The following is a 16,419-nucleotide window of genomic DNA, read 5'->3' as shown; positions in this document are numbered from 1 at the left end:
ATTGACGATTTCGTATACGACTTTTAAACGCTGACCAACGACGCGACTTAGCAAAAATGTAAAATTTTTGCTTGCAAATCTATTCCTATGCGAATAAAATCCATGTGAACTCGAGGATTCGAGTCCGTTTCGAATTTTGAAAACAGCGCCGCGCTGTCGGTTCACCGCGCCGCCGGCAGGTTACGCCACCGACGAGGGCGCATCTCTTGCTGAGTCTCGCGGCGGCCGAGACGATCGAGATGGCAGCGATAAACAACGGCGGAAATGGGGATCGTCCGCCATTTTCTATTTTTGCATAGCAGTGGAACTAGTGTTGTGTGTGTAGATTTAGTGGGAAATCGTAGGATCGCGAGAGGAGATAAATCGAGGGAGCAAGCGTGTCGCTAAGGGACGAGATGACTTTCGCCGAGGAGACGGCCAACTCGTCGCGCGCGACTCCATAGGGCATCGGCTAGCGTGCGCGGCGCCGCGCTTCGAGCTCTCCGGTCTCGGACTCGGCCGCTCGCTCTCCCTTCCTGCCCCGTGGTCTGGCTCGCACACGAAAACACACTTTTTCGTCGCTTTCCCTGAGTGATACAGCCGAGGCGTTCGGCGGTTCCGAGCTGACGGCCGCCCGTAAGGGACTGACCTGGCAAAGTATTCCCGAGAGCCACGAATCGCATTTTGTGACACGGCCCCACGGCCGGAAGGTAAAACAAAAGAGAACCAGTCTGTGATACTAAACAGTACTAAGATATACAGGTAGATAGGACCGTAGCTCGTAGGGTACCATTCTTCACGTATATACATAAGGACGCGTCTTACCGTACGGTACGGCTCCAGTTAGTGGCGTACAACTGCATCGCATACCCAGTTACTCACCTTGGAGGACCCACCACGGTCACGGTGGGTGAAGACCGCCTTCCAGGAGATGCGACCTTTCGAAGTAACGGGAAGGATGTCTGTGAAATCAGGCTCTAGCGACAAGCAACCGGAGGCCGAGAAACAAGGTACGTGCTACCGTTCTTTCTGCGGGATATCGACGCTTTACGATTCTGTATCTAAGCATGTCGACATGCACGTTTGTGATTTATAGTCGATTGCATGTGATATGTGGAGTTCTCAACAGCTTCGGGCATATTATCGAGCCTATTGAATTGCCCAAAATATCTTGCGATATTAGCAACATACTTTTAGAAGTGAGAATTTAGCATCACGAGACTTCTTAGTCGACCCTATGAAAGTTAGAAAGTGGGGTTAAGTTGAGACGAAAGTTCCGTTAAGTAGTAGAGAAATGATTATTTCGTACGATCATTCATGTATATTAGTTGATATGATTTTGAATGACCGAACGGGTGGATGAAATTTTAGTAATTTGTTTTGGGTTTAATTAGTTTTTATATTTGCACCTTACTCTTAATACATAATGTTACCTCCTTACTATATAATGAAAATATTTCGCATTCTCCGATGGATACCGAATATTTAAATTCTTTATTGCAAATAATATACTGGTTATTCATATTTTCGACCTGTACATTAACAGTAATATTTTCACCCGACGTAACAAAATTCAAGCCGAGTTCGTGTACAATCGTCGGTTTAAAGAAAGAAACGAAAACAAAACGTTTGTTTATCCCTCTCTGGATAGCACCTCTAATCACCTGCGCCATAAGGCTCACATTCCCCCGCCCGGTCGCGGGAATTTAACCCGCACTGCAGAGGTGACCTTCAGGTGGGCCGAAAGTGCCCATTTTTCCGCAGAAACTAGCAGTGCGACATATTCTCTGCACTGCCCTCAACATTTCACCCCTTCCTTACTAAAGTAACCCATCTCATATCTCTCCCCATCCCCAACAAACGTTTATCCGTGGCCTGTTTTGTCCCTGACCAAATTTCTCCCGTTACTCATCAACACACCTAACGTGACACAAATTACATACGTACGTTATGTCTTCGCGGTATTCGTATAGAATTTTATATTCATCAATTTCGCGCCAAATACACATTTAGCTGTATTCACGTGCACAGCGAAATTCGGCACGCCTGCGTTCACGGCCTCGGTAGTTTATTTTTTTAGTGAAGTAAAACACGTCGAGAAATTGAATCGACATATATATATATATTGACAGCCGTGTCTAGTTACATTGGGTGTTGTACTAAATGGCATACTCCATATATCATTTCCGTACAATAATTATAAAGAAATCTAAGTAAAACTCCAGAAATCCCCTTAATTCATGGTTTTTGATGCCCTGATTGACCGTGGGATGCCAATCTGCGCCATCTGTGATTTTCTTGTCAACTAAATTCCCTCTCCGAGACCTTGGGTTACCTTCGTTTTAGCATAGAAGCGCATAAAACACATTTTTTGCCTTTCTCTTCGAAAAAAAAAAAATAAAAAAAAGAAACCTCGAGGACGCGTCATTGCATAACCCTGTTTATATATATATATCATAATTACAGCGAACGTCGAAATTTCCGGGGCTTGTTAATGAATTTGCGAATTCCAGATGACTGTTTTCTTCTATGCCGTGTTTATTTGAAATGTGTGTCGGGTAAACTTTTTTGCCCCTTTCGGCGAAATTCCGATTCCAAGGGGCCGTTCGAACGTCCCGGCCAATCGAGCGGTTCGGCTGCGTTCACGCCGGCCGCTGATTGGCCGGCCGGGCGGGACTTTTAACCGGAGGTTTGGTTACCGAGGGCCTCAGTTCGTAGAGAGTCTCGTAGGACGAAACTCGAGTTCTATTCGGTGTCAATTGCGCGCGCGTCGGTTGGCTACCTCAAAATTCGGATTTCTAATTCCGTCCAGGGATTACTACGAGATTTCTCGGGAAATTTCTCGCGGTCCCTCCCCGGGGGGAGAACTGGAGCAATTAGATCGCGCGTTGGAGGCGCTTTAGTAGAATTTCCCGTTTTCTTATCACCATTTCAATTATTCTTTTATCCCGCTGATAGAGACCTCGCATCGGCTCCCATTTATACATATTTAATATATATCCGAATTATATATACATGTGTGTATATATATACATGTATTTAATACATTAAGTCGCGTAGAGTTGGGTTAGGGTGGACGGGGCGAGAGTCGCGGTTTTTAGAGAAAGTCGATTGTCTTAGATTTTGGGGGCAGGAGGAAGGAAAATTGCAGGTTCTTTGGCAGGAGGAGGGAAATACGTATTTCTGGGAAGGACCTGTTAGCTGGCCGCCATTTTGGAACGCGCTTCTTCCTCGACCGGTGTAAACGTCCTTGTCGGTGTAAACAAACCGTTGTAGGTTAACCGTCTCTCGCTCGGAATTCGAATCGCCCTCGACGGGCGGATTATCGAGGGGAATCTCTGTGGGATATCGATACTCGATTTAAAACCGTCAATCGAAGCTTCTGGGCGGTTAAAATGAAGCTGGAGAACGCGAGGGACCGCGCCAGGTCGGTGCCCTATCGGTATCGGCGTCACAAACGTCGTCCGCTGGTCGGACCCACCGGGTCTCCTTTCTTGGATGATCTCGTCCTCCAGACAAAGTCTTGTCGGTGGTTCAGTCGCAGCAAGTCCCTCGATTCGAGAAAACGAGACGCTCTTCGTAAGTTCGTGGAAGAGGGAGGCGGGGAGGGGGTAGGCTACCCCCTCTCTTGCCCTTTTCGCGCGCTCCTATTGGCTGGGATAAACGGACTCCTGTTTATCCTAATAAACGCCCAGAGGGCGCCACGGGTCCGATCGGATATTCACTTTAAACTATGCCGGTATCTTTTTCAGCCACGTTTTCAGTGACTTTACGGTGAATTTCATGTTTCAGGGGATGAAGCCATCATCTCGATGTCCGTCGCCGGGAAGGTGACCGACAACTCCATCATGGAGGTCGGGAGGTCCAGACCTCAATTCCAGTACTCGCGGGTAAAGTATCTCTGGAGTTCTGGAGAAACCCTTGATTATTTTAAGGATTTTTATGTATAACAAGACGTCAGAATATTTATACAATTATTCTCCTAAGTGGGGGCGCTGAATAATTCGAAACTTTAACAGCTGATCACACAAGTCCTAACGTAGGTCTTGAAACTCATGAAACTGTATGGTTCGAAGAAAGAAAAAAAAATTCCTTGGATTGTCCGGGATAAGTAAAACAGTTTCTTTCGATGAATGAAATCTCACGAGTTTCAAGACCTTCGTTAGGACGTCTGTAATTACGTGGTAGAGTTAGAAATTACTCGGTGGACCCTGTTTCGAGAAAAGTTGTATAAATCTTTCCGATGTTGACGTCTTAGGTTTTAGAATTTTGGTTGTTGAATGATATTTTATATTCTTCGCAGGAGGAACTTATGGAGATCAAGAACCAGCCCTTGTCGAAGAGGAGGCCTGAGTGTCTGGACATCTCGAATAATAAGTACGTGCAGGGCCGTTTTGGGGATGCTGAGGGGCGGATGTTGAAGGGGGGACGTGGGGCTGGATGCGAGGGGTTGAATGAAAAGGTGCGATGTAAGGTGTGGGTTAGGATCGTTTGCAGGCCCTTGGACAGGAAACCCAGCGACACGCCTCCCGAGGACGAGAGAACGGGACGTGGGGAGCAGGTCGCCGAGAATCATGGCAAGCGCAGAAGTGGCGACCCCAGGGAACGGATCCGCAAGGAACAGGACGGGATAGTCCTGAGCCCGCAGAGGCGGAGCTTCAATTCCGGATGCTTTGTGAACGTTAGCCAGCCACCGGCGAGGCGCCCTGAGAGCCCCATAGGGAAGCCCGAGGTGAGTGCGAAGAGGTTAGGTTATGTTGGATTGGAGTGGCTCTGGATTAACAAATATCCTGATTTCTTAGAAGAAAAGAAAAAAGATGAAAATCGCTAATCTATTAAAATATCATAATTATTTTCATTAACTTCACATTTAAGGGATCATGTTAATATCGGTATTACTCCAAAATTTGTCATGATTTCTTAATGAAAAGAATCAGAGTGAAGAAGATAATTTGCCACTTTGTGCGTTACAGCGTCATCTGCAGAAGTGTGGAAAAAATGTTCCGTTTATACGGGCTTGTATGTTCAATTGTTAGGCATGATACTGGGTAATCGAGAAGTGTACAAATTGGTACTTTCGTTTTTTAATGTTATTAGACGGTTCTGATACTTAGATCCGATTGTTTTCAGGTCTCCCATCGGGAGCCTGTGCGGCGCATCGGCAGCGGCCGCATCCTGGCCCGCAACACCTGGGACTTCCGGGAGAACGAGAAGCTGGAACCGGAGCGACCGGAGTTCACCTTCCGACCCGGAGGTGGACCCTTAAGGGAGCGCGATTCGAGGGACAACCGGGACTCTGGGAGAGACCGGGACCGCGAGCGAGACGAGCGGAACGACCGCTTCGAGAGGCGCTCCTTCGGCGACCGGGACCGAGACCGGGACCGCGGTAACTCGGAGAGGAACGAGAGGAACGACCGGAACCACCCGGTGGACCGAGAGAAGGACCGCAGGGACCGGAGGTACGGGAACGACCGGCGAAGGACCTTCAGCGAGAACAAGGAGCCCGAAGAGCCCGAGTGGTTCAGCTCGGGGCCGACCTCCCAGCACGACACCATAGAGCTGCGCGGCTTCGAGGACATCCCCGAGGAGAAGGTCGTTAAGATCGGCAGCGCCAAGTCGAAGAAGCAGTCCTCCGCCCAGAAGAAGAGGGGCAAGAAGAAGGAGGAGAAGGAGGAGAAGCAGAGCGAGGTCGCGTCCGGGCCGAAGGGTCGCAGCACCCCGACCGCCATGGATCAACCCATGAATCCCGTGCCCACGCCCCACTCCCCCATCTCCGAGAGGAACGAGAGACCCTCTCCGGTGCCCAAGGAGAAGACCGGGCTCAGCCAGAGCGACAGGACCGAGCCTAGCTCCTCCGATGCCGCCGACAACTCCAGCCTCAACAAGGCCCAGGAGAACAGTCACTCGGACTTCAACCTGGACGACTTCCTCAAGTCCGACACCTTCCCCGGCGTACCCGGACTACTCACGGTTAGTCCGGGATTTGATATTTAGGAATTGATGGCCTCTTCTGGTCTTCTTTTTATTATTCAATACGTAATTCCACGAATAAGACGCGTCTCCCATTTTAGAATGGTGTTGGATCCAACGGCAGCTCTGGCTCGAGGTTCAGCCAGTGGTTCAAGAGGGAGAGCCCCGTCCAGCAGGTGGACACTCGCAGGGCCTCCATCCAGGACGAGCTGTTGAACAACCTGCTTAACGACATCACCGAGCCGAACATCCAGATTCCTTCCGTAACCGAGTCCAACACCTATTTTGCGCCCATCTCACCGGCTAACACGACCAACAACGCCACACCCGCGACCGGAGTGAAGCTCTTGGAGATGCTGCAACGTGGAGGCACTCCCAGCCAGAACGGACAGGGCGACGTGGCCAACAATGTAGTCCCTCTCATGAAGAACTCCTCCATCAAGGATATGGGTAAACGCGCTTCCCATTTAGCAGAATTTCTTCCTTGGCGTGGATTTCAAGCGCATGTGGAACCTACTAGTCATGATTAACCGTGTAATTTCGCTTTAGAAGTTGGTGGAAAGGTCGTGCACAGTCTGGAGGAATTGGAGGCTCGCATGCGAGGTGGCGCCCCCGCGCCGACCGCCGCTGAAACTAGAAGAGTTAACAAGACTGAAGATCTCTCTGCTTTTAAGAAATTAGTACGTTCTTCCTCGAGTTACTCTTACCGTTTACCGTGAGGGTGATAATTTATTGCAATCTTTTCTTTTAGCTCGCTCAGGTCACTGGTGGTCAAGCCGTTCCTGCAGCTAACGGCCCCATTCCGCAGAAACCGCAGCCCATCATTCTGATGCAGGTGAACCTCGGCCATCGGACGTGTCATTCGCAATAGCTGGGGTAATTAGTTTTAACCGGCTTTTCGGGTTTCAGGTACTTAACAATCAGCTGAAGACGCAGCAACAGGTGGCCCAGCAACAGCAGCTCGCGGAACAACTGCACGCCTCGACCTTCAACCATGGCGGACCCCTCGGTCCGGCACAGCATCCTCATCAAGCTCAAGTGCAGCACGAAAACCTGATGAAGGTCTTGCAGATCCAGCAAGTATGCAATATTGGGCTAATTGGTATCGATCGGTACTGGGTTTGATATCTTGCATTAATGCCACTCCTTTATACAGCAACAGCAAAAGCAGCGGCAGCAGCAGCAGTCCGACATGCTCTCGTTAATGCTCGGAAGCCAACGCATGGTCGGCGTCAGCCCTGTTCCTCCGGATATGCAAATGATCGTTAATAATGCTCCGTCGAGTCGGGAGTTGCTGCAACGGCCCGAAGCCCAGGCCATCATTAAAGGCCTGCAACAGGGCGAAATTACTAAGCAACATCTCATTCAACAACTGCAGGTACAGGTCAGCTGATGATATACATCGAGGGGAGGTCTACGAGATTTTTTATTATGCATTTTTTTTCTTTCGATGTCAGCATGAACAATTATTCTAAGTTTCGTATCTTTTAAAGTTCCACGTGGTGTATCGGGGAAGGTATTAGGAGGATTTGTAGTATGTAAATGTACTGGATGAGGCGATTGGGCAATTTTGTCATTCACGAACGTTGCTGTCCAGAATCCGGCAATTCAGCACCGCCATAGGGAAGTTCTGGTGAATATCCTGAAGCTTTATGGGGGGACCACACCGCGCACCGTAAGTCCTCATCCAGTTGCACCCACCCCTCAGGATCACATCCTCCAACAGATGCTGTATCAACAGCAACATCAGCAGCAGAGAATACCGTCACCGATGAACACTGGTAAGCTTAGAAACGGTTGTAATATTGTTACCTCTTAAAAGTAAGGAACAAAAAAAAGAACTGTCCCATAACCACATCATGGACAGCGAAGTCGAACCGACCTGGCTCTAACCAGAACTAATTATTAAGTGAAATTATTTTAAATTAATTCTGAAAGTAGGTTAAAGTCGTAGCCATCAGTTTCAATCGAAGCTTGCGAATGTAATTGCCATTGAGTAAGTCTCTTCGTTCTTTGGAATGCAGCTTACTGTCCAGCTCCGATTATATCACCAAATTTGGCCCCTAGTCCCAACACCTTGACGGTGCAACATCCAGGTAAAAAATCAGTATTTTTTTTCTTTTTCTTTTTTTGAAGATATACGTACTTACCCCATGCAACTAAGAGACAACAAATGCGGAGCAATTGTTTCCGGGAATTATTTAAGTAGTAGGTGTCCACGTTCATGAGAATTAAAAAATGTACATAAAGAAATTTTATGAAACGAAATTTCACCAGTACCAGGACCTTCCGTATAGTCTCCGTATTAACGTAATGCAGTTTGAAAAGATTCAGGACATCAGGTTTGGAAAAAGGTTTCATAAGTGAGACCTCTTCGGAGTCACATGTACATCGGCTTGATAGATTGTTTAGACACTTGTGCACTGTATGTCGAGGACTATACGCTTGTAATAGGATCGTTTTAATTACCTTAATAAATTTACTAATGTCGATGGTTTCAACAGTGATGCAACACAGAGTGCCATCGCCTCGTGAGATCGTGATGCACACGCAGTCCATAATACAGAACGCGTTGATAAAGAAGAAGCTGGAGGAGCAGCAGGAGAATTTCCGGAAGCGGCAGGAGCAACAGCAGCAACAGCAAAGAGTCTCCAGCCCTGTCATCTCGTCGACGAAGCAAACCCTGAGCCCCACGCCGCTCGCCTTTACCCCGACTTCGGTCTTGCGGAAGATGACTGCCGAGAAGGAGACCGAGGGTGCGATTCCTTTACCTCAAAGTCAAAAAGTAGAACTGACTATCTCTATGGGCTGTCGGAAGAGCACGCATTCCAAGGATAGTCCTTCCTTACCCAACAATCCGGACGGGCTCGGGGATAACGAGAAATCCCAGGCCAACAAAGGCATTCGAATCGTCCTGGAACGGTCTACCGTCGACGTAGACGGGAACGGGATCGTCGACTCCCTTAATGGCGAGGAATCCGCCTTGAAATCCAAGTACATTTGCGATTCTGCCAAAATCGACGGGAATAATAATCCTCAGAAGGGTGGTGATTGTAACGAGGAGGGTGGGAATCTTGAGAGTACCGAGGGGGATGAAGTCAATTTGAACCAGAATTCGGGGCTTAATTTTGGAAATTCTGCGGGAAAAGATTCAGACGTTGTTGACGATCTTAGGGAGACTACGGATGGGCTGAATAGTTCTTGTAATGAGTTGACGGATTTCAAGGGGGAGCAGAATGTCTCAGGGTAATTGCGACGCTCAGGATGCCGGCAATTTATGTTCCCGTCGCGGTGTTTGGTAACCTCTATGAGAGTATTTCAAGTTGTTCTTTTTTTTTTTTTTCTCTCTCGGCGTAGCCAGAGTTTAGAAGCGTGGTTTGTTCAGGTGCTAAATAGCTGGTTCTGTCGTTTTCAAAACGAGATGTCAATACGTTTCACTCCTCTATGGTGATATGAAAGGGTCACTCTATGTACATGAAACGTCGATATGTTTATAAAACTTTTCGCCAAAGGGGGTTCGCCAAATAATTTGAAACTTCACGTGATTATGGAGGCCCTATGGAAAAACGCGATGCTCGTGAGATTTCATTTTTCAAACAAATCTTTTTTTTTTTTATTTATCCCAGACTTGAACCGAGGTACACGTATTGTTTGAAATATGAAATTTCATGAGCATTCTTCCTCAGGGTCTCCATAATCACGTGGTGCAGTTTCAAATGATTCGGTGCACCCTGTTCGGAGCGAAAGTTTTATATTTTGACTTTTTGGCACGTATATGACACTTTCATGTCACCTTAATGGTGGCCGGAATAATTTTCGAGAATAATACGTACGATGCGAGGTCCTAAGCATTACCCTGGACGAGATTATATAATTAAAAAGAAAAAGAAAAGAGACTATAATGGAAATGGACGCGATTAAGTCCGCGCTAATCTTAATGGAGCGGCACTCATGATTGTTGGATAAGGAAAACGTGGAACGTGATTTTATTTAGTTTCTTAATCCTCTGCCCGGACCGGGAATCCTCATTTAGTTATTTTCATTTTTCTTTCATTCGTTTCACTCACCGTTGCCCAAATCATGGTGAATCCTGGATCCAATCGGGATAATCTAACTGGTTCACTGAATGTTATTTTATTCCCTTTGGATTCGAGACTAATGCCGGACTCACCGGGACCATAATTTTAATGCATACGGTGTTAACCGAAACTTCTAAACCAACCTGGCCAACTTATCTCTGCCGTGCTGAGTGTGTTACGAATAGATTTTACTAAATAAAATGCTTTATCATCCTCCATGCTTTTTAAGCTGTCCTTCTTGCTTACTTACTCTCCTCATTCTTGCTTCGCTAGGCTCTCTTTCTTAGGTAGATGCATGCTTTATTTTCTGCTTATCTCCTCGCATGGTTTTATCAATTCCTTTATGCTCGCATACTTGAAGCATCACGATGTAATGGGATGTAAACTGAAGTTTATGTATTTTCCTGGTTTTACTCGCTAAATCGTTCCCTTCTCTCGCAATGCTTCAGCTTGTAGTTCTAGACATTCGGTACAGAATTAATTCCCAAACATGAAAAAAAAGAAAAACAAACACTTAAGACATTTTATATTACACTTATATCATACTTAGCGTAATCTCCTGGAATATTTTACTCTAGTGTTTCGTTTACGATTTTTCATTGCCTTGGTAATGTTTTTGACGTAGGAATGTTCAGTTTAATCGTAGAAGTACATTTATTAACTAAGTGTTCCGACAGCAGGTTTTTTTCTAAATCTGGTCTCGGAAGCTCAAGTATTGTCATTTATCTGGGTATAGGCAACAATGATCCGACAAAGTTGACTGCTCAGAGTCAGGCGGCTCAGATGCAACAAATGCAGTCTACTGTACAATTGCTAGCGCAGGGGGTCTTGTCTCGGCATGCAGCTCTTCGACCTCAACCTGTTCAACCCTCTTGGTCGAATCCTACCATAAAACAGCATCCTGGTAAGTTGATGCCTCCACAGTCCTGGTGTAACAACATTAAAAATATTAATCCAACAAATCCTTACGCTACATTACAAATGGCACAATTAACAATCACCTCGGTGCATCGAAGGATCCATCGCAGCGAATCAATTATTCTTAAGATTAATTCCATCGATCATTCTGTGAATAAGGGAGAGATAAGAAACTTATGCGACTTACTACGTCACTTAAATTTCAACGAGATAACTGATAAGTGTATTTAAGTGAGATCGATGCAAAGTTTGAAATATAGTATGCGATGTCAGAAATGTATGTTTAAAAAAAGGTTCTTTGAATTTCAGGCCGACCGATAGTCAGGGGTGGTGGAGGGAATCAGTTCCATCACAGCAGTAACATCGATTTCCAACAGCAACAGCAACAACAGCAGCAACAGAGGGCAACATCCGGGATTTATGGGAACCCTGCGCGCTCTAAACACACGATGGCCACTCCGTTGCCAATGTCTAATGTTCCTCAGTACAATGTCAACGCCAATCCCGTGATCGGCCAGAGAGCGAATCACATGAACAACCACATGAAGTCGCAGCACGTGCAGTCTCATCTTTCCATGCAGCAGCAACCGCAACAGCAACAGCAGCCGCGCAGCGTCAATCCCCAGCTACAGCAGATTGTCATGAATCAGAATTACAATTCTGCCCGAACTGGTGAGACTAACATTTTGCTAATGAGGTAAATTAAGGTGACGTGAAAGTGACGTCAACAAAGATCTCGTTTATGAAACTTATTTCCTAACTGGGTGTACCTAATAGTTTCACGCTTTACAACGTGAATATGGAGAATGTGAGGAAAGTCTTGACGACCATGAGATTCTATTTCGTTTTTCTTTTAAATCTGTTTATAGACATTTTACAGATTTTATATGACAAATGAAATTTCATGGGTGTTGAGACCTTCCTTACCGCCTTCCTATTCACGTTGTAGAGCTTGAAACAATTCCGTATACGCAGGCCGGAGAAATGTTTCATGAAGGATTGACTCCTCAGATGCCACTTTCACATCCCCTTAACGTCGCAGCATGGCGGATGCATTATTATGTAACTTAGGTAGACCTGTAAATAACTTTTTCAGGTAGTCCTACGCTCCCGAATCAAATACCGTGTAACGGAGTTCAGAAATCTGACTAATACGACAACCCTGATGTAACAACCCTCCCGATATTCTCGTCCACTTCCGGTGAACCGCCTCTTTGCTTTGGATCTTGACCGAAGTAATGCCTCCCTAATCCTTCCATCCTTAAGGGGGTGTGAAAGTGGCATCTAAGGGGTCAATCGTTCACGAAACTTCTTATAGACGTTTTCAACATTTGTTATGAAAAAATGAAATTTCACGGGTGTCAGGACTTCCTTTGCAACCTCCATATTCCCCCATTGCGAAGTTTGAAAAGATTCGATATATGAAATTTGGAGAAAAGTTTCATGAACGATTGACTTCTCAGATGCCACTTTCACGTCGCCTTAACCTTTTGTTTCAGGCTTCAATGGGGGATTTTTTTTTTAAGTGTTCATGGCATGGTGTGAATTAATGTGATTCGTGTGTTTTAACAGAGGGGCGAGCAGTGCAGCCTCAACAGATGAACATGGGCGTGGGTCGGCAAGCTTCTCCTGGCCTCGGATACATGGGCAGCAACGGTGGCGACCTCTCGCCGACGTCCAACCAACTAGCGCGGTGGTTCAGTCCGGAATTACTTGCTCAAGCGCGCGCTGGAAAATTGCCGGACCTCGGCCACAGCAACGTCCTGTCTCTGGAGGACCTAGAGAGGCTTCAGCACGCCTCGACAACGGTTCACAACTAGAGAAGCGCCCCTGGCAGATATTCGGGGGCTTGACGAACTAAATGGACGCGACAACTTCAAGCGGATTGAAAAGACATTGCGCAGAGCGAACCGGCGCTTGGACGTTCGTAGGAATGCTGGCGAATAGTGGGACAAGCAGGTGTGAGACCAAGAGAGAGACTACCAGGGTCTTGGTCTTGCACTTTTTTGCAAGCTCACTATTATCGATCCTCGAAGGCGAGTAGTGTTTAGCTTTCGAGGGGATCCGTGTGGCTCGACCCTTGGGGTAATTACCGCGTCAATTCTCGAGGAGGAACCTGATTAAGCTTCGGGGGACCTCGGAAAACTCGTGGCGAATTTCGTTCTTGGACCTCGGATCGCTGTAGAAGCGACGCCGGTCGCGCCTCGCGAACGGCGACCTCTGACGGACGCGGCAGAAAGTAATCGGGATCGATCTCGCTTCTGACTTTGTCCTCGGTCGCGATTGGGCGAAAGATGGCTCGTATTGAAACTAGAGATGTGACGAGTTGGATGGTTTAATTCATTAAACTCGGGTGAAACTTGTATTCCTACTAACTCGAGTCATTTTTCTCGTCGCTCGAAGTACCAACCCGTTTGTTTACTCGAGTCGTTTAACTCGCCACTCGTGCGGAATGTTTGCGAATTCGGTTTTCCTTCACCGAATCTTCGACTCCTGTCCAAACTGGAGTTGGCTGTGTTTTCGAATTCGAGTAACTCGAGTTGATAAAAGCATTCGATTCGTCGCATCGCTTAGTTTGCCAGTGCGACCATGTTTGAATTTCGTACCAGCGCTCGGGAGGTTCCATCGCTCGCCGGTAGATGGCAGAGCTCCAGTTTTGAAATGACGCAGTTTACGGTAATTTCGATCGAGCGCTCGTTACTTATCGGTGATATGTTGTCGGCTTCGTAGAAACGCGAGGACGACGTGATAATGTCCAATTTAAGGTGGGAAAGGAGAGGAAACCTGTACTGCCGCGGTTGGAAGACGTAACTGTGCTCTGTGACTCGATATTAACGACGTGGTTTACTTTAGCAGTACACGATAGGGACTGGAGATATTTATCACGAATCTTATTCTTCGCTGTGAAGCACGGAGTAAATTTAATTTCAAGTATTTCCCACTGTTAGGCGTCGTTGGGACAGAAATTGTATTTAGCTCTCGTCCTCGTGTCACAAGGCACCGATGTTCTTTTTCGCATTACCCCGGTGTCCGATGTTCGAAGTGTCTTTCCTTTTACTTTTCGTATTGATTTCTCCGTCATGGCTGCAACGTTTGTAATCAATTACAGAGTCGGTCTCTGGAATATCGAATCGTTCTCTCTTCGCTGTACAGTGAGTCGTGCTATGGTACTTTAAGTAACTTGCTACGGGATGTAATTAAATGATGATTCAACACCGATACGAATATCATTTTTCGATTCTTGGTAACATTTTTCGTTTCATTGCTTTCAGGGTTTCCCTCGATTAGTTGGAATTTATTAATTTAACTACATACCCTCACGTCAGAGACAACGTGAGTTAGCTTTCCAAATTGTATTTCTCCTATTTTGTTTAAAGTATTGTAATTAATACATGTCCACCTTCGACAGGTCCTCCCGTATTCCTGGATTTGTAAAAGTGTTGCCAAAATTGAGAAAAAGTATGTATATGTATATACATGTTTATTTGTACCGGTTTGCGGTATCGTTAAATAATGTTTATGAATAATGTTACCGTTGTCCCTCGAATCGGCATTACGTGTATATCATAACTGCGTTAATTGAACTGCAAGATGTACGAGTTTTACACTTGGGACTTACTGAGCAGAATACTTTGCAGTCTCCTTTCAAAGACTCGTTCCGAAGAAAGGATGAATTTCCACTAGCGACGATACGAGAGTGACAAAATCAAGACCCGCTGTACAATGAGAATTAAGGAATTAAATATTGAAGATACATCCTTGTAGTTGAGAGCGTGCGAAAATAATGTGAAATTTTTCAATCGGAAGTGAATAGTACTTAATTTAAATCCATCTACTGACATGATTCCACTGTCGTTATAGCAATGGATTTATGTCAGGAGGCGCGAGATCATTGAAATTCCAATCTGTATGGCGATCCGATGCTGTGTTTTTGTATAAAATCAATCCTTGGTAAATGGAAAAATCAGAGGCGGAGCAAATTTGGCAGTGGTTTCTAAATCGTCTACGTATACCCTGCACCTGTGAAAAGACAATGTACATAACTCCTTGAAACTTATCGCTGAGGATAATATCTCAAATGCATGGAAGCGTTTCCTCCGAGACTCGGAATTGCGAAAAAAAAGTGTTTACTAAAGATTTGAAGGGAAACGAGTGAAAGAACTGTGCGGTTTCCCGCTCTCGTCAGGGTGACCAGAGCGTAGAGTCGGCGAAATGTGTCAGTCCTCCATGTTTCCGAAAAAGTCCCCCATAACCCGGAGACTCCGCGAAAGTATTTGTAACCTAGGCCTGGACTCGTTAACGGATGTACCCCGCTGAAACCGTAGAGGCGTTAAGAGGTTAGGTTCGTCGTTAAGGTCTTGATGGCGGGTTAGACTCATAGGCTGTATCAATATCTCTCGTACCAAGCTTAATATCTTAATATTGGCGATGCGGATAGGTCCAGAATGGCTTAAAATGCCTTCGACAATTGCAGCGATGTATATATACATACATGTATATCCCTACTCCCAATATATTATTGGTTAAGGCATTGCGGCTGTCCTTCGGCGAAGGCTCACTTCTAGCAGAAAGGGTCCCTGCGTGTGGAGCAAGGAGTGTACAAGATACCTTTAAAAGTAGCGCTTAAAGTTAAGGGAAGGTCTAGTTAAGCGACGAGAGGAACTACCAGGCCGAAATCGCCGATCGAGCCTGTTAAAGTTTCCAGCGAGAGGAACGCAACAAGTGCCAAACGGTTAACGCGAGGCCCTTAACCCTAGATAACCGAGATGTCCGGGTGTAACGTGTTATTTAACATGCTCAAGGAGTTCGTTCGGTGATTTTTACTAGTGCTCTGTTATCTAGGGTTATTATGGGGAGGAGAGGACGCGATAATCGCTCGTTGAACTTCGCGCCGGTCGCACTCGTCGAGGGAAATCCAAGATGGCGGCGACGAGGCGTCCTTTTCCGTTCTTCTCCGCCTTTTTTGAGTTTCCTTCGGCCGGGGGGAGTGCGGCGTTTTCCCTTTGGTTTCGTGGATGTGGGAAGGGAGAGGATGGGACCGATCGGAGAAAATCGCGCCCGCGGGTGTCCATGCCCTAACGAGTTGCTAGGTTAAGTGATCCCTGTAAATAGTGACGACCTGCGAGAAAGGAAAGAGGCGAGAGAGAAAGAGAGAAAGTGCGAACGTGAGAATGAAACGGCAGATTTCTTAGTGCATATACGGAAGCGACGGGTTGTAAATAAAGTTACCGAACGTAACGCTATGTCAGATTGATAATCTTGTCAGGAATAAACGCGAGGGGATATTAACACCCTTGGAGGTCCGACTTTACGATAGCAAGCCCTTCTCGGTAGGCGAGTTCTCCGGTGGCTTTTGTTATTACGAAGTAATAGAAGTATGCCATGTTAATTGGCGTATTTGGGAGGACATTATCGTGAATAAACGTTCATTGAAGTAATCAACGAGTCCTTTTGTGTACCTTGGAAATGTTCC

General features: G+C 46.3%; 1 protein-coding gene across 9 annotated transcripts; it reads left to right on the top strand.

Annotated features, from left to right (window-relative positions):
- Positions 1–271: 271 nt before the first annotated feature.
- Positions 272–16,384, top strand: LOC105700907 (eukaryotic translation initiation factor 4E transporter). 9 transcript variants are annotated; one of them, XM_012427224.2, is made up of 17 exons: positions 272–689; positions 823–989; positions 3,772–3,869; positions 4,283–4,356; positions 4,465–4,711; positions 5,110–5,949; positions 6,051–6,399; positions 6,499–6,629; positions 6,701–6,784; positions 6,859–7,029; positions 7,106–7,333; positions 7,547–7,730; positions 7,974–8,045; positions 8,454–8,705; positions 10,765–10,932; positions 11,256–11,618; positions 12,519–16,384. In XM_012427224.2, exons 2-17 carry the CDS (start codon positions 911–913, stop codon positions 12,764–12,766), a joined length of 3,588 nt encoding a protein of 1,195 aa, XP_012282647.1. In that variant the 5' UTR covers positions 272–689; positions 823–910; the 3' UTR covers positions 12,767–16,384. The 9 variants fall into 9 exon arrangements, with proteins under 9 accessions (XP_012282647.1, XP_012282638.1, XP_012282601.1 ...); XM_012427178.1 differs by lacking the exons at positions 272–689; positions 823–989 and adding exons at positions 2,704–2,996; positions 3,113–3,558; XM_012427215.2 differs by having other exon boundaries at positions 272–989.
- Positions 16,385–16,419: the final 35 nt, after the last annotated feature.

Source organism: Orussus abietinus, unplaced genomic scaffold (genome assembly GCF_000612105.2).
Source record: "Orussus abietinus isolate OABI.00-Male unplaced genomic scaffold, Oabi_2.0 scaffold29, whole genome shotgun sequence".
NCBI classification, from domain to species: Eukaryota; Metazoa; Arthropoda; class Insecta; order Hymenoptera; family Orussidae; genus Orussus; species Orussus abietinus.
Note: the sequence above shows the minus strand (reverse complement) of the source record. Positions and strands in the feature narration are given on the sequence as shown.